The 17,138-nt window shown below is 46.6% G+C and overlaps 1 protein-coding gene across 2 annotated transcripts in view; it reads left to right on the top strand.

Moving 5' to 3' along the window:
• The window catches only part of TMEM39A (transmembrane protein 39A), a 335,139-nt gene that overhangs the window by 261,558 nt on the left and 56,443 nt on the right, over positions 1-17,138 (top strand). For both annotated transcript variants that reach the window (XM_078656707.1, XM_078656708.1), the window contains one exon: positions 1,632-1,715. In XM_078656707.1, the coding sequence (XP_078512833.1) occupies positions 1,632-1,715 (84 nt within the window). The remainder of the gene's footprint in view (positions 1-1,631; positions 1,716-17,138) is intronic.

Here is a 17,138-nt window from a genome sequence, read left to right as displayed (position 1 = left end):
CCATAATGGTATCTTTAAGAAGACACTTGGGTCGTCGCAAGAGTTTTGCCAGTTTAGGTAAATTTCCTGACAACCGAGTGAAATTCCAACTAGGAAGGTGCTCAAAACACCAGACAGCCCACAGGGTGACTGCGGGGCAGAGAGAGACTCCTCTGTCGAATAAACACTAGATTAGCAGGCAAGTGATGGTCTCTGCATGATCCAGAAGTTGCTGTTTAACACCCCCATAAAACTAGTGGGTAGTGCTCCCACTGCAAAGCATAATGCAATGAAGGCCAAGACTTCTCTCATTCTAATCTGTCTTATCCAGACTTTGGTAACAAAACAAAGATTGAGACATGCCCTAAAGCTCCTGTCTACTCTTAAGCTTTTCTTACTATGATGAATTCCCTAAGCTTTTCCCTTTAAGTTTGCCAGGTAATAATAAGGTTAATATTGTTATTAGTAATAATAGTAAATTCGATTGGTACCTTCGATTGTGACAGTCTAAGTTTATCATAACGTGGGCTGGAAGATAGCAACGAACAAAGGCAGGTGACTCGTCGAAAGACATGGGGGTAGTGAGGGGAACAAAATACACTGTTCGAGAAGGACCCAAGTTTAAAACATGAAGTATATATGAACATTTGCTTAGGTATTAGAGGTTGAACAATCAAAACATGTTTTATGAAAGTACAGTACATTACAATATAGCTGCATCACATAAACAATGCTATTATTTGTTGATTGAAACTGCAGAAAAAAGTCTCCTGAAGAAGGACAATATCTAGCTGCATAAGAGGCCCTTCGAGTTTCCTTCTGCTGCTGTAGTCCACTATTGTAGAGGGCGAGCCGATTACCATTGTTAGAGCCCAGCAAAAAAGAGGGATGTTTTTCTTTTTTTTTTTTTTAGGAATACCCGATGTTATGCAACCACTTTGTCTCTATCTTCCCAATAGTACTTCATAGTATTTTATAATCTATACCGGATTAGAAATTACAGGGTGTTTCAGTTCTGTTAAGCACTCTCTTTATTTCCCCATCCAATTCTGCCCGACCAAGATTATTTATTGAGACACACTTATTTGGTGTTACTCTCATTTTCTGAGGTAGAATGTAGCCTGTAATAATCTGTAGCAGGTGAGTATTGATATCATTTTCTTATTACAGGTGCTTTCTGGTATCAGAATTAAAATGATAGTCCTTCATTACTGTCTCCCATGCATTATGTGCGTCGTGACAACCCAACGTCAAGACGAGATACTACATCACAACAAGCCACAAGAGACGTAAATCAACCTTAAATGATTAAAAATGACAGAAATAATGGAATATAAATTAACAGGTGTGCTTTAAGGAAAGACAGTAGCTTTTGTGTTTTTAACTGTTCATTGCAATTTTGGTTGGTTATCGAAGGACCAGATTGAAAATGTATTGTACTGAAGTACCTGTTTGAACGCATCTATCTGTGCATAAGGAAAACAAACTGGCAAGTGCACACTACTGTTTGTGCCTCCATTATGAACAAAGTCAGGACTGCAGAAATGCCAGTGTGCTGTTGCTGGTCTTCCATTGAAAGATTCATATTTCTACTTATTTTATGTGGCACTAGTGGGTCTTATCTTTTTTTAAATATCTTTCCCTTCTCTTAGAACTTTCACCTGATAGACTATCACTTGGCAGCATTCATCACAGTCATGCTGGCACGAAGGTTGGTGTGGGCTCTCATTTCAGAGGTAAAGATTTATACAGCCCCGTTTTTATTGTCCTATTTACCCAATTGGGCTTCAGTGTTTGCGCCTTAACTTACTTTGTCATCAGTGAACAAACGTTGAAAGCATGTGCACCAGTTATCTTTAATATGTAACTCTTATTTTGTGGCTATTAATTTTTTACGTCATTTTTTTTTAGCAAATAAAAATAACTTAATATAGCAAGTATTAGCAAAGCCTCATTTGAATGTGCCAGCACAACAAGACACAGTCATTCATTCTCAGATGTTGTTTACATATATTATGCACGGGTGGCTCCTCCGTTATGGCGGCCCACTGAAAAATAAAATGATAAAAACAGTTTATTATCATTTTCTTTTTCATTACTCCCAGCTGAGGGTGGGGCCATCCTCCAGAGCGTCACAGTCAAGGAGGTGTGTTTGGCCGGCCGTCTCAGGTCGGCCAATCAGACATGCCCACTCATGTTTCTCCAACCCATCTGTGTTGAAGAAAAGCCCCAGGCTCCATGGGCCTGAGGGAGCGTGAAGTCAGCCCGCTCAGGCCAATCACAGCGATGATGTCATGCTGGTATTACCAGCATGAGAGCAGCGCTGTGATTACCCCGTGGGAGCAGCATGGCCAGCGTCCGAAGAGGAGCACCGAGGTGGCCGCCACAGAAGCAGGTCTCTTATTTTATTTATTATTTTCCCCTCACCCCATCTCCCGTCCCACCTAGCACCCCCTGCGTTGCCTCACCACCCCAAAACTGGAGCAGCCGCCACTGATATTATACACAAATGCTGTTTATCAAATTAAAGCCTGCCCTATGGGCTTTGCCAGTGGTGGTGGAAAACTAGCAAAAGAGGATTGCTTTTGGTGCAGAATGCATTTAGAACGGGAAAAAAACTGAATGTGGTGGACAGTGTGATGATTGAGATTACTTTTCAGATGTAAAATAGACCCTTGTGTTTCCCAAAATCGGGCATCTCCAACCTCTTCTATAATGAGCTACTTTTGATCAACAAAAATAGCCCTGAGCTTCTGACTTTGACAATTTGTTGGAGTGGTGACCATATCAGGGACAATCTCGGTAGTGGACACACCTTGCAGGATTACTAGTAGTGGCTGCCCAGATGTATTTTGCAATATTTAAGTGATGCCAAAATATCATGCCGAATATGGACTAATACAATATCATGAAGGTAAATATACAAGTAAGTATATATTTACTGTTCAAAATCCACACCTATGTACCTACACGAAAAATAGATGTGGACTTTAGAACGTAAACAAAACTTTGCTTAACTTTATGTTTGAGGCATGTGGGCTGCTGAATTCATATCTATAGCATAGATCGCTGCCTAGTGTTGGGTCCGGATGATTGCACATTGTTGTCCTGGAAGAGTCTTCGAAGTATCACGAGATAGGTGGCTCCTCCCCTGGACTACAGTGCGCATGGGCATCGACTCCATCCCCAGATTGTTTTTTTCCGCCATTGGGTTCGGATGTATATTCGACATCTCCAGTTCGGAATCGATATAGACTTTTCTTAAGGCCCGAAGGCCTTTTCCTATACCGTCGGTATTGTTCTGCGTTCGGTCCCAGCTCTGTTCCGGCTCAGTTCCCGAGTCGGACGTCCAGAAGAGTCGCCTGGCTCTTCGGTGCTCGAGGCCCAGTCGACGCAGCAAGACTTTCGACGACACATCATGGAACGGAGCCCGTTCAAGAAATGTCCCGTGTGCGGATCTAAGTACCCCCACATCGACGTCCACCCGGTGTGCAACAAGTGCCTGTCGCCGGACCACGATGAAGCCAACTGTATGGCTTGTTCCAGGTTTCGATCGAAGAAGACGATTTGCCTTCGGCGCGTGGCGCGCCAGGAGGCCCGGCAGTCGGCCCCGGCACCGATGGACATCTTCGACAGAGAAGAAGCAGACGAACAAGAAGTTCATATGCAGGTTTCCCCTCCAGCGGAGGAGATCGACTACGAATACGACGCGGACGTCGAGGTGGTCGATGAAGAAGACGTCGTCTACGAGGTAGGAGACGACAATGAGGCCTATGGAGCCACGGAAGATAGCTCATGTGAAGAGCTAAGCCCCGATCAGACAATCACTAAGGCTCAGGTCGAGGGATCGCCACACGGCCTTACCCAAGACCTTCCACCCAGATCCACGGCCTCGCCTACGGGCCCGGCTACGGACACTTCTGCGGAGCCGACGTTGGTCAAAACAAAACCGAAACTGAAACCTTCGGTCTTGACGAAAACGAAACTAATAGAGACGCCGTCGAAACAGAAGACGTCTGTCCATCCGGCCGCCTCCTCGACACCCGATGCGTCGGGGCAGCCGAAGCCGAAGAAGGCTGTCGACCCCGGGAAGTCGACCAAGGGCGCCGAGCCGAAGTCGGTCAAGGGCGCCGAGCCAAAATCTGCCAAGGGCGTCGAACCGAAGACTGGGGCCCCGCATGCAGTAGCCAAGGCCCCCGACACGAAAACGTCGGTGCCAAAGGCCATCGGCACGGAAGGTGGGCACAGCGCGCCGAAAAGGGCTGATCCTGTACCTCGGCCGGATAAGACCAAGGCATCGACGCTCGAGTCTTCACTCGCTGGTGGTCCGAAGACGTCTGTCGGGTCGACGAAACCGTCCGCTTCCTTTACGAAGCAGGTGTCGGACACACTACAACGCATCAGGAACAAGGCTTTCGCGGCCGCTCCGAAGGATGCTTCCACCACGAAGCCAGCTGCCACAACGCCAAAATCTTCGACGCCACTCCTGTTTATGTTGCCGCTGAAGGTAGCACCGAAGGCCTTCGCACCACGGCCGGTCGCCGAAGCGCCCGTGCAAGTGTCTACGGCGTCGAAGCCTTCTCAGCCGCTTGGGGGCTTAAAGCATCGACTACCCTTGGTGGAGGAGCAGTCGGAACACTTTATCGACGCTGACACCGGGAAACTTACCCTCTACAAGAGGAAGATCACGGCAACCCAGCCTTTGGAGTCCTACACGATTCCTTTGAAGCGCAAGAAGCCTGCTGCGGACTCCCCAGTTCTGGTGGAGCCGCTTGTTCCACGGACTCCAAGAGTGGCTAAACCCTCACCCACTTATTCAGATGTGGAGGGTGCAGAAGGTGATGACGAGGAGTATAACTTTCCTGCCAACACAGATCCTGAGGATCACCAAGACTTATGGGCAGATGCAGGTGACCCAGGGGATCAGCAAACTGCCCAGGACCCTCAGGTGTACAATGTTAAGACCTCTCCTACGGAGGATTCGACGGCATTTAATGCTCTAATTGAGAGGGCGGCTAAAAACCACGACGTCCAGCTACATGCTGATCCTATCGAAGTGGACTTCCTTTTTGATACCTTTTCAACAGCAGAAAAGACTGTCAAGACTCTCCCCATGCTGAAAGGGGTTCTAAAACATGCTGCAGACATTTTTAAGGAACCCACACGGGCCAGGGTGATCAACCCTAGGATTGAAAAGAAATATAAGCCGGCACCTGGCGACCCTACCTACATCAAGGGCCAGTTGCCATTGGACTCTCTGGTCGTTTCTAATGCCCGGAAGAGGGCGAACTCGCAGACCACTGGTGATGCTCCTCCCCCTGACAAGGAATCTAAAGTGCTGGAGGCATCAGGGAAGAGGGTGGCGGCTCAAGCGGCCAATATCTGGCGTATTTCAAACACTCAGGCACTCCTGGCCAGATATGACAGGGCACACTATGACACACTAGAGACCCTGTTACAACATCTTCCAGATCAGTATAAAGAGGCAGCTGAGATGCTTATTCAGGAAGGGAAGCTTATCTCCAACGCTTCTATTAAATGTGCACTGGACGTGTCAGACACCGTGGCCAGGGCCATTAACACCAGTGTCATGTTGAGACGTCAGGCCTGGCTCAGAATCTCCGGTTTCAAGCCGGAGATACAAACCACCATCCTCAATCAGCCAGTAAACCCAGATAGGTTATTTGGTCCTGAGGTGGATACCACCGTGGAAAAGATAAAGAAGGATACCGAGACTGCAAAGTCCATGGGGGCTCTCCAGTCCGAGCAGTTTCGGGGCAGTACTTTTCGTCGCTCAGGCAATAGAGGTGTTTCCAGAGGCCAGATGTCCCAGCAAACGCAATACAATAAAGGTGGGGCGCAGTCCTCTTACACCAAGCAGAGTAGAGGCGGCTATCGGGGCAACAGCACCAAGGGCAGAGGTCGTGGAAACAACAACTCCCGCTCCTCCGCCACCAACAAACAGTGACGCCCTGTCACTGCCCCTCGACCATACTACACCTGTCGGGGGGAGACTCCAGCAGTTCCTGCCGGTCTGGAAATCCATCACCACAGACAGGTGGGTCAGGAAACTTATCCAGTTCGGTTATTGCCTGGAGTTAACATCCACTCCACCCAACATGCCACCAAAACACCGTCCTATGTCCACAGAGAATTTGCACTTATTGCAGCAGGAGGTACTCGTCATGCTGCAAAAAGGGGCAATCGAGCTCGTGCCAATGGAGGAAGAAGGAACAGGAGTGTACTCCCAGTACTTCTTAATCCCAAAGAAGGAAGGGTCCCTCAGACCCATACTGGACCTCAGACCCCTGAATCAGTACATTCTATCAGCACACTTTCATATGCTCACACTGCAGCAGGTTCTCCCGTTGCTCAATCAGGGAGACTTCCTCGCAACCTTGGATCTCAAGGATGCCTATTTCCACATTCCACTGCATCCATCACACAGAAAATACCTCAGGTTCACTATTCAGGGTCAGCATTATCAGTTCAAGGTCCTACCTTTCGGGGTGACCACAGCGCCCAGGGTGTTCACAAAATGTCTGGCGACAGTAGCTGCGCACCTTAGGAGGCAAAACGTTCACGTTTATCCTTATCTGGACGACTGGCTTGTCCAAGCAAAGTCGGCCCAGCAGTGCGCCGCCAACATGTCCCAAACCATTCACCTTCTTCACGATCTGGGGTTCTCACTGAATTATCCCAAGTCGCACCTTCAGCCAGTCCACGTGCGGCAATATCTGGGTGCGACGATCGATACTCTGGCAGCCACAGCTCAACCAAATTCTGTGAGGATCGACAGCATTCAGCCGCTGATCCAGAAGTTCAGACCGCAACACTCGCTTCCAGCACGAGTGTTCATGCAGTTGATAGGCATGATGGCCTCCTGCATCTTCATAGTCCCGCACGCGAGGATACATATGCGTCCGCTCCAAGAATGCTTGGCTCGTCAGTGGACGCAGGCTCACGGACAGTTGAACTACCTAGTGTTGGTGACCGGTCGGGCATACAGCTCTCTGCATTGGTGTAATCCACACAACCTTTGCAAGGGCCGACCGTTCCAAGAGCCTGTGCCACAGATTATCCTGACGACGGACGCATCTCTCCAGGGATGGGGAGCTCATGTACTCCACTACACGGTGCAGGGACTATGGACAACGCAGCAAAAGAACATGCACATCAACTACCTAGAACTGATGGCAATCTTCATGGCATTGAAGGCATTCAAAATACATCTGTGCAACAAAGTCGTGTTGATCCGGACGGACAACATGACGGCCATGTACTACATTCAAAAGCAGGGAGGTACACACTCTTCACAGTTGTCTCATCTGGCTCAGAGCATGTGGAAGTGGGCCATTCAGAGGAACATCTTCCTCATGGCGGAACACCTCCCGGGCAAGGACAATCAGATGGCGGATCTGCTCAGCAGGTACAGCCACCAAATGCACGAGTGGGAGATACATCCATCAGTACTCCACCCATACTTCCAGCAGTGGGGTCATCCAGAGATAGACCTGTTTGCCACAAGGGAAAACGCAAAATGCCAAAGCTTTGCCGCCAGGTTCCCTCACCCACAGTCGCAGGGCAATGCGATATGGATGAACTGGTCTGGCAGATTTGCGTATGCTTTTCCCCCAGCACCTCTCATACCGCTGGTGGCACGAAAGCTAAAGCAACACTCGATGACACTCATCCTGGTTGCTCCAACGTGGGCACGCCAACCATGGTACACCACGTTTCTAGAACTCTCCGTGGTACCGCATCAAAGGCTGCACCTCACACCCAAGCTTTTGATGCAGAGCCGTGGCGACATTCAGCTTCCAGATCCGCAACAGCTCAACCTGGCGATCTGGCTCCTGAAGTCTTAGAATTTGGCTACCTTGACTTGCCTCCTGAATGCATGGATATCATACGGGAGGCAAGAAAGCCCACCACCAGAGCCTGCTATGCAGCGAAATGGAAGCGGTTTGTCATTTACTGTACTGAACACAACATCAACCCGCTAGATGCATCCACTCCCAACATCATCTGTTATTTGTTACATCTTTACAAATACAATCTAGCATATGCTTCCATTCGGATCCACTTATCCGCCATATCGGCTTATCTCCAAAACAGGCAGCATCTCTCCGTTTTCAGAGTGCCTGCCATTAAAGCCTTCCTAGAAGGACTGAAACGGGTCATCCCTCCCAGGACCCCGCCAGCTCCTGTATGGAACCTCAATGTGGTCCTCACCAGGCTGACGGGACCACCTTTTGAGCCTCTACATTCATGTGATATTCAGTTCTTAACATGGAAAGTGGCGTTTCTTATTGCCATCATGTCTCTGCGACGTGTTAGTGAGCTACAGGCGCTCACTGTACAAGACCCATTAATTCAAATTCACTCCAACAGGGTGGTGCTGCGCACTAACCCTAAATTTCTTCCTAAAGTGGTTTCGCAATTCCATGTCAATCAGACCATTGAGCTGCCCGCGTTCTTTCAAAACCCAGAGACAGTAGCAGAAAGAATGCTCCACACTCTTGATGTCAAACGAGCTTTGATGTACTACATCGATAGGACCAAAGATTTTAGGAAGACACAACAACTCTTTGTAGCCTTTTCAGCCCAGCACAAAGGCAACCCCATTTCCAAAGCAGGTATAGCCAGTTGGATCGTTAAGTGTATTCAGATTTGCTATCACAAGGCTAAGCGGCACTTTAACGGTCCCCCCCAGAGCCCACTCCACCCCCAAGTTGGGGGCCTCCATGGCTTTCCTTGGTAATATCCATTTGGAAGATATTTGTAGAGCAGCCACATGGTCTACACCACACACATTTACTAAACACTACTGTGTAGATGTGCACTCCAAGCAGCTGTGGGGCAGGCTGTTCTTAAGACACTTTTTCAAACGTCTGCAGCTGGCACAGGCGGCCGCCGTTAATGGAGGGACTGCTATTTATTCTATGCTGTAGATATGAATTCAGCAGCCCACATGCCTCGAACTGAATATGCTACTTACCAGTATGCATCTGTTCTTGGCATGTAGGGCTGCTGACATTCATATCGCCCACCCTCCTCCCCGGCGCCTGTAGCGGCTGCAGAATTTACACTTATTCTTAGCATGGTCATCGCTCACACTGTTACACTCCATCTATGCCACAATGGCCAAAAACAATCTGGGGATGGAGTCGATGCCCATGCGCACTGTAGTCCAGGGGAGGAGCCACCTATCTCGTGATACTTCGAAGACTCTTCCAGGACAACAATGTGCAATCATCCGGACCCAACACTAGGCGGCGATCTATGCTATAGATATGAATGTCAGCAGCCCTACATGCCAAGAACAGATGCATACTGGTAAGTAGCATATTCAATACTTACTTTCATGATATTGTTGTAGTCTATATTCTGGATACTATATATTGGCTAGTCGAGATTTAAAATGTGATATTCTAGTAGAAACCATTCACCCCACACATAAGACAGAGTTACTAACAGCAATGTCCGGAAAACATTATAATAAATTGGCTCCGCATGACTAATAAAATAAGAGTAGTCATGGGCGGAGTTCGTGGATTTCCGCAAGTAACAAAAACACTCTGCCAAGCTACACAGAGTTCCATGAGTGGCGGAGTGCATTACCTTGCGCCGTTCGCACTCCCTTTTAGTGCGGAGTGTTTGTCCCACACTGTAAAATCAGCGTGAATGGCATAACACGCAGCGGCAGCTTCCTCAATGCAAACGGAAGGTTTCTCAACGTGAGCAGTAGCGACCATCCGAGACGAGAAATCTCGCTGGGAAGCGGTCTCGCGTCGGATTTTCCTCGCTCGCGCTCGCCAACGTACTATTGGCGAGTGAGGAAAAAACTGCGCTCTGTAGAGCGGAGTTTTTTGGAACTCCGCGAAGTGCGTAAAACTCAAGAACGGAGCATAGTTCACCGCCCAGGCCTAAATAAGAGCCACAGCAGTAAGTAACAAAGAAAATACTAAAAGTTATAAATCTCCAGATCTAGGTATGAACTATCATTCAAAGAGTAGTTTAAATCTGTTTGGGATTTTCAGCTATTTTGTTTTCAAACATCAGCATGTTTGGTTCTCAAAATACTTGGTTTTCTATTAAATAATTAAGTTTTATTTTGAATTTAACACCCTCAAAGAAAATCTTGCAAAGTGATAAGGCTATAGTAGACCTGAATTAAGTACTGTTCTGGGGCGCCCTTCAGGCATCTACTTCCCAGAGTGCTGGCGAGATCCTGAGCTACCCATTGGAGACCCCTACAATAAATGCACTCTCTGGAAGGTGGGATGTTAAATTATCTAGTCAGTGGGATGGTGGTTGAGCCAGAGCACACATGTGTATGTTAAAGAAGTGGTCATAATAGGCCTTGCAGACAGCTGCACTGTCAAACCAGACCTAGAAACTGTGTGTTCACCAATCATCATTGTCTGGTAGTGAAAAAAAGCCCAAACTGCATGAAAAAGATACATTTGGAGGAGAGGACACCCTACACATTAGCACTTGTAGAGTGTGTCTAAGAAGAGGTACCGGTGCAAACCAGGAGCATGGGAGAGAAGGAAGGGATGGACAGGCAGTGAAGCAGAACAGCAGCAATCCCTCCTGTGGCACAGGTGAGATATTAGGGGTGAGCTAGAGAGAACGACAGAAGAGTAGTAGAAAAAATAGGAAGCATGCCGGAGAACACTGAGGGGCTGCAAAGCTGTATCACAGAGACAAAATTGACTATTTTTGACCACTTTTTAAATTTGTCGAGCTCGGATTTTATGTATCCAGCATTATTGCAAATGATGATAATATGGCCTAAAATAGGGGTTCATACTGTATGTTCACTTCTAAATCTGCCATTATCTCCGCAGCTCGTACGCGTGACCTTGTAATTTGCTGTAGTTTCCCGACCATTCAGAAACTTTCTTCTGTCCTTTTTAGGCCTCAGTTACATAGTTGTTGGATAGACATTCTGATTTTTATAGATACGAGTGGACTGTGGGTTTGCCATTAGTTTATGATTGGATGGCTTTGATGTCTAGTTCTCCTCCCTGCATCTGATTGTGATTTTTCTCCCTATTTGCGTTTGTCCAGCCGAGGAGTATTTCGTTCTTACACTTGATTGGGTGAGTTATATCCTTCTATTCCTTAGTTGAGGGGACTCTTTCGTCTAGGTCCAACATTAAGCACGAGTTTTTGATTTTATAAAATTATATTTTTAGTATACCTATTTATAGAGACTCTCAGCCAGCCCTCTTCATCCATTTGTCTGTTGTTGTCATTCACATATTTCTGCCTCCCACTATAGAATACAGGAGGGGTCAGAGGGTCATCACACTTCAGCTATTGGCTAACTTCACTGTGAGTAACAGCATTCTGCTCTTTCACAAGCAGCACATCCGTAGTCCCCTTCAGTTTTATCCAGTTTTTATTTGTATCTTGTTGTGGGATTCGCAGATCCCTCAACAATAAACATTTACAAAAACAATGGCAAAACAAGCACTGAGAAAGCCCAAAGAATTGTGTCCAACAGCAAACTTGTTGGCTTTTCTAATGCTTGTTTTATTTGTGCTTCAGCACTCTCTGGTGGGAGTGCATGTGTTTTTTTAGGTTTCGACCTGGGAGTTGCAACTGCGTAGCAGTTGCTCCTCCCACGGCGAAACCTCATGATCCTACATATTGACTTTGGTTCCGCCTCGGTCTCCCATTGGCTAGCTCCATAAATGGAGGCTAGCCATTGGGAGACAGAGGCTGTCAATCACGCTTTCTCTTGAAAACGCGATTCGGGGGCGTTTCGCGGTGTTTTTTTAAGCCCCTCCCCTTTGTCCCGGGCCGCGCTGTGATTGGCTGCCGCCCGGGACACCCCTGTGACGTCATTCCCGGGCCGCGCTGTGATTGGCTGGCGGCCCGGGACACCCCCGTGACATCAGCCAATCACAGCACGGCCCGGGACCTGACTTGTTCTTTCATTCTTTTCGTACCATCTCTTCCTACTCCGCCTTTCATCATCCTGTCAGCCCCTTTCTCTAAACTCGTCATTCGTCCGTTGCCTTCAATATCCTCTCTTCTTTGCCTCATTCGACCCCCCTCCATTTACATGTTTCCCCTTGCCCCCTTCGCTTCTCCTCCCCCTCCCATCCACTGTTGGCCACACCATTGAATTGAATTAATTCCGCCATGCTTTTCGCAACGGGCCCACCCCTGCAGCAGGCATTGCTTGAAATGAAAGGCGCTCGGTGGTCTCCAGGCGGGGGGTTCTCTTCGTTTCCCACCCAGGCGTTGCTTTGATCCGTGGCTGATTATTATGAGAACCCGAAGGGGCTCCGGGCCCCCGGCGTTAAGGGCTCCTCGCCTGCAATCGGATACTTTTAGAGTCTCGGAGAAACCAAAGCTGCTCGTGCATTATTAATACGCAAGGTTAACGCAAGGGCGGCGATTGTGCACGAGGACACACAGCCAACTCTTCGGAATGGTGGAGAGCCAGAGAAAGCGCGAGCCATAGAGAGGGAGCGCGAGCAAAAGAGAGAGAGCGCGAGGCAGAGCGCGAGACGGACAGATGGTGAATTGCAAACGTAAATAACCAGTACAGTGTCAACGGTCACTTTATTTGCTAGAGAGATGGTAGCAAACAGGCCTAGAAAGCCAACTGGACTGAATACAACAACGCGGCCTGGACCTGATAGAAAACGATAAATACCCAGTCATTCCAAGCCCTGCATATGAGGGAACAACAAACTACCACTTTAGGGTATTGCAAATAATGGAGGTGTTCCATGACCATGTATAAGAATGAGGCCAAAGGCTGAGTTCTTTTATAAGGTAATGAAACTCCGAGGTGACTTCCAATATCCTTATGATGTGCTAAAGGTGATACTTTATTCATTATAATGCATATCCAGGCTATCACATTTTACATGAAACATTGAAACCCTTTGTGCATAGCTCTTTCATATGAAAACATAAATAATAACAAGCATTTACAATGCAACGGTTTCGCCTTTGGAAAAGTTTGAGCTATTGGCATTGTAAATGATAAAATTTGTATTTATGTGTTGGTTTTGAAAACAGATAAATAAATGGCATTGTCATTTACATTGCCAATAGCTCTAACTTTTCCAAAGGTGAAACCGTTGCATTGTAAATGCTTGTTTAGTTGTTTTTCTGCTGTTGCCCCTGTGTGCCCCTGTACCCCTTCATATTCTCTCACCCCCTAAGCTTGTACATTTCCCCTCGCCACTTGAGGGAGTTTACTTCCATTGCTTCCATGTTCCGTAGTGTCTTTTGTGTGGGGAGGGTGGAAGGGGTGGTGGTAAGGGGTCAGCCAAGCAGCTGAAATCTGCTCCAGGCCACCCCTATCTAATGCACATACTTTTGTTTTAATTCACCGTTCTATGATGTGCATCCACCATATTAGAAATGCTAAATACATTTTTTTTCTAAAGTAAAATGTTAGTTGTTATGACGCATGTGCACCTAATTGTTGTGACTCAGGCGCACTCACTCATTTGTCACGACTGGGTGTACATCGTAATGCAAATCTGCACGTGCCATGCAACGTGAAAACGATCTTGAAGTGGGAGACCCATTCCAAGATTGCTGGCCATCCGTGTGTACACCAGTGCAGCCAAGCATTATTTGTTACTAGAGTCCTCATTTGTTGTAAATGTACCAGAACATTGCAGCCAGACTGATCCTAGACAACCCCCGCCGCAACCACATCACCAACCCCTCCACGACCTCCACTGGCTCCCCATCGAAAGAAGAATAACCTTCAAGCGCCTCACGCACGCATGCAAGGCCCTCCACAACATCGGACCAGAATACCTAAACAACCGCCTCTCCTTCCACGCACCCAAGAGAAACCTCGATCAGCCAACCTCTCTCTGGCCACCATGCCATGCACCTACAGGACCATAACGGGTTGAAAGTCCTTCTCCTACCTTGCAGCCATGGCCTGGAATGACCTCCACCTCCGACAAAGACCTACACTGCTCTAGTTCAGGAAGGAGCTCAGGACCTGGCTCTTCAGAAGACCACAGCTCTCTACAGAGCAGCCGCCCACACCCCCCCAGCACCTTGAGACGCTCATGGGTGAGTAAATGCACTATACAAAAACCCTGATTGATTGATTACTAGGATCTATATTGAGTGTAAGCAAATTAAAATGAGAGCAGTGGAAAGAACAAGAATTGTTGCAACTTCCTACAGAATTTCCAGTGCCTAAAATCTCACTGTGTCCTAACCAATAAGTATTCAAATTTCCTTAAAAACATACTTAAATTTGAAAAAAATAGAAAATTAAAACAAATAAAGGTAATTCCATATACCTATTTAGACGAAAACTTAAACCTACAGAAATATCCAAACAATCAAGATCATATGTAACATTAACTTCACATTCATACTAGCAGTAGAGTGAAGTCCACTCCTAAACGCCATTGTATCTATCCTCCAACAACCATTTCTATCTTACGTTGGGAATATCTGAATTACCAGTCTTGGCTCCGATCTACACAGAACGGATTCTGCAATAACGTGAAGAGCAAAAAGTTGAAGAGAAGGTTTTAAAAGTTCTTTTAATATGTGCAGTAAATCCCTTGGAACTCAGCAGCATCTGCGCACTGAGCCCGCTTGCTGGATGTCCGGCCATACAAGGTGCGTGAATTGATATCCCAGGTCTTCGTTGTTGTACCCCCGGTCATGTCACGCAGCAGGAAATCTGCAGTATTGGGTTGGTAGGGATCCTCATGCGATTTCCCCAATGACACAAGTGTTAATAATTTGAGTGCACTTTCCACTTGCACTTGAGTGACAGGACAGCGATAAAGATATCTCACTTCCTATGAGACTTGCCAGCCGTATAAACAGACCAACACCCATCCTGTAAATTGCCATGTCCATCTACTTCTGAGACGCCTTCATGGGTCTGGGTGATGTACTGCCTTCTTTTAGGGGACAAGTAGCGATTCATGTGTACTTTAGATGGCAGATTGGCATCTTATAAACATTTTGTCTGTCCAGCATCTCTTAAAAATCTTCCCCAAGGATTATTGTAGAACATGGCGTTGTTGGATGATGTTGGCTGGGGTTTAAAGATCTATTGTGACGTCATTCTCCTGATGGCCCCTGTAAGTAGTCGATAGGCAGGACTCCGGGCGGGGTCCAGCTCAGCTTATCCGACTGTCCACCGCAATATAGATGGCTGGGATCTTCCCAGTAAAGACAGGAAGAATATTTTAGATAAGTACAGTATCATCAAACTGATACTTTGTTGCCCGTGCTAAACGGGGCGGTAGCGGAGCAGGCTATGATGCCTCCATAATGAGAACAAGTTGAATCATCTGTTGCGATGTCACCATCGATCTTACATTGAATTCCTGGAAAAGACGGCTCCTGCTGGAAGAACAGGTAACACAAGATTCTCCAGACGCGGACATGTTTCATCCTGCATTCCTGATAGGCATGGGAATTGAATAATATGCCCTTTCATAATATATATTGTGTAACTGGGTGGCTATGATATTTAAAATTATACTAATAATAAAACTTTACATAGCACAAGGCACAGAGTGATTGTTTATTAGCAGTTGATATTGCTGCCCAACTCAATGGCATTCATGTTTTCATCGTCCAAAGAATGAAAGATTGCCCTGTAAGGAACCCACAGTTCAAGTGACAGGATGCAGTAGACTTCTATAGTTTAACTTCCCCCAATAAATGTCTTCAGGATGACAACTGTACAAATGTTGAGTAGTTCCTTTTATTTGTTCACAAGTTCTCAACGAGGTCAGAGTGTTTCTTTATATTCAGCAAAATTGATTGGTATTTTTCAGTGTGAATGGCCTTTTTAACAGTGTTCTAAAGAAATACATTTTGCAGGCTGATACTTACTGACTTTACTGCAAGCTAAACCTTTTGGAGGTCATTGTACTTAGTACTTTGTCTGTCCGACCTCAGTTGCGTGTTTCGCATATCTATATGGACATATGGGGATGTCCCTGTGACCATCAAGGGAACTTCCAGAGAATGGGGTTTCTGTTTGGTAAATGTGGGCTGCAGCTGTTATCTGCTTCAGAAAGCACAGATGAGAAATATTTCTCCTGTCTTTTCCATCCATTCCCCATTAATTGGGCGGGGAGGGGGTATGTGTCTTTCTCTACAAAATGGAATGGACTTGATGTTGTAGAGTAGTTTGTCTTGGACAAAGTGAAGTCATATTATGTCTTTTAGTTCCACTGTCTGTCATTTCCTCTAGAACTTTACTTAATTGGAAAAAATCATCAGGAAGATCAAACTCTGTTGACAGCAGATGCTGAAGACTTGGTGACTCCTCCTTAAAGAGGAGTTATATCTTCTTGACTTAGTGTTCCTAAAAAAAAAAAAAAAAAAAAATGGAGCCTGCTTTGGCTTCAGAAACCTAAATAGGATTTTTTTAAGTATTGTATTCTGTTTTTATTAAAAAGCAATAGATTATAAAAACAAATGTGCTGAGTGGTAGTCACGGAGTAGTGCCCAAGTCAATGCAGTGTGAATTTACACCAATACATGAAGCTCTAGTCCATTTTGCACCCAGCACATCATTTGGTCAGCAGTTCGCTCGCGTTGTCTTAGAACTTAATGTAGATGTAGTGTTTCAGACCCAAATTTCATTAACGTTCGAGGATATCAAAGTCTTTTTTATATAACATTCTCAAAAGACCTGCACTTCTTATGGCTCTGGTCTTCTCCCCCTTGTAGGCTTTCTCCCTTCATTAAGTCATGTGATCCCCTTGAGAATAGTGTCAGCCTATTTTTAGGTCTCGTCCTAGCGCAGCTAGAGTCCTTTTCTCGGGGTTTTGAAAATGCCCCTGGAAATTCCACGCAGCTCGTGCGTGTTATTTCCTAGGTCCATTTTCATTGGCCTTTGCGTGCGTGTACTTTTAAAACAGAACACGCAATAAGCCATGGGCGGTCGCGTAGCTCCGCCCATGGCCTATTGGTGTCTGTTACGCACACCAAAAGCCCTATGTCTTCGATTATCGCGGCCAGACACGGCAGCGATAATTGAAGACATAGGCTCGCATTGGAGCGCGCCCACCACTCACGAGCTTCTTTTTATTTGATCGCTTTCGCGATCGCATCGCATTGCTAAGTAAATATAGTCTCATTGAGAAAGCCGTGGCCTACCCCTGGAG

Source organism: Lissotriton helveticus, chromosome 8 (assembly GCF_964261635.1).
Source record: "Lissotriton helveticus chromosome 8, aLisHel1.1, whole genome shotgun sequence".
Taxonomy (NCBI): Eukaryota; Metazoa; Chordata; class Amphibia; order Caudata; family Salamandridae; genus Lissotriton; species Lissotriton helveticus.
Note: the sequence above shows the minus strand (reverse complement) of the source record. Positions and strands in the feature narration are given on the sequence as shown.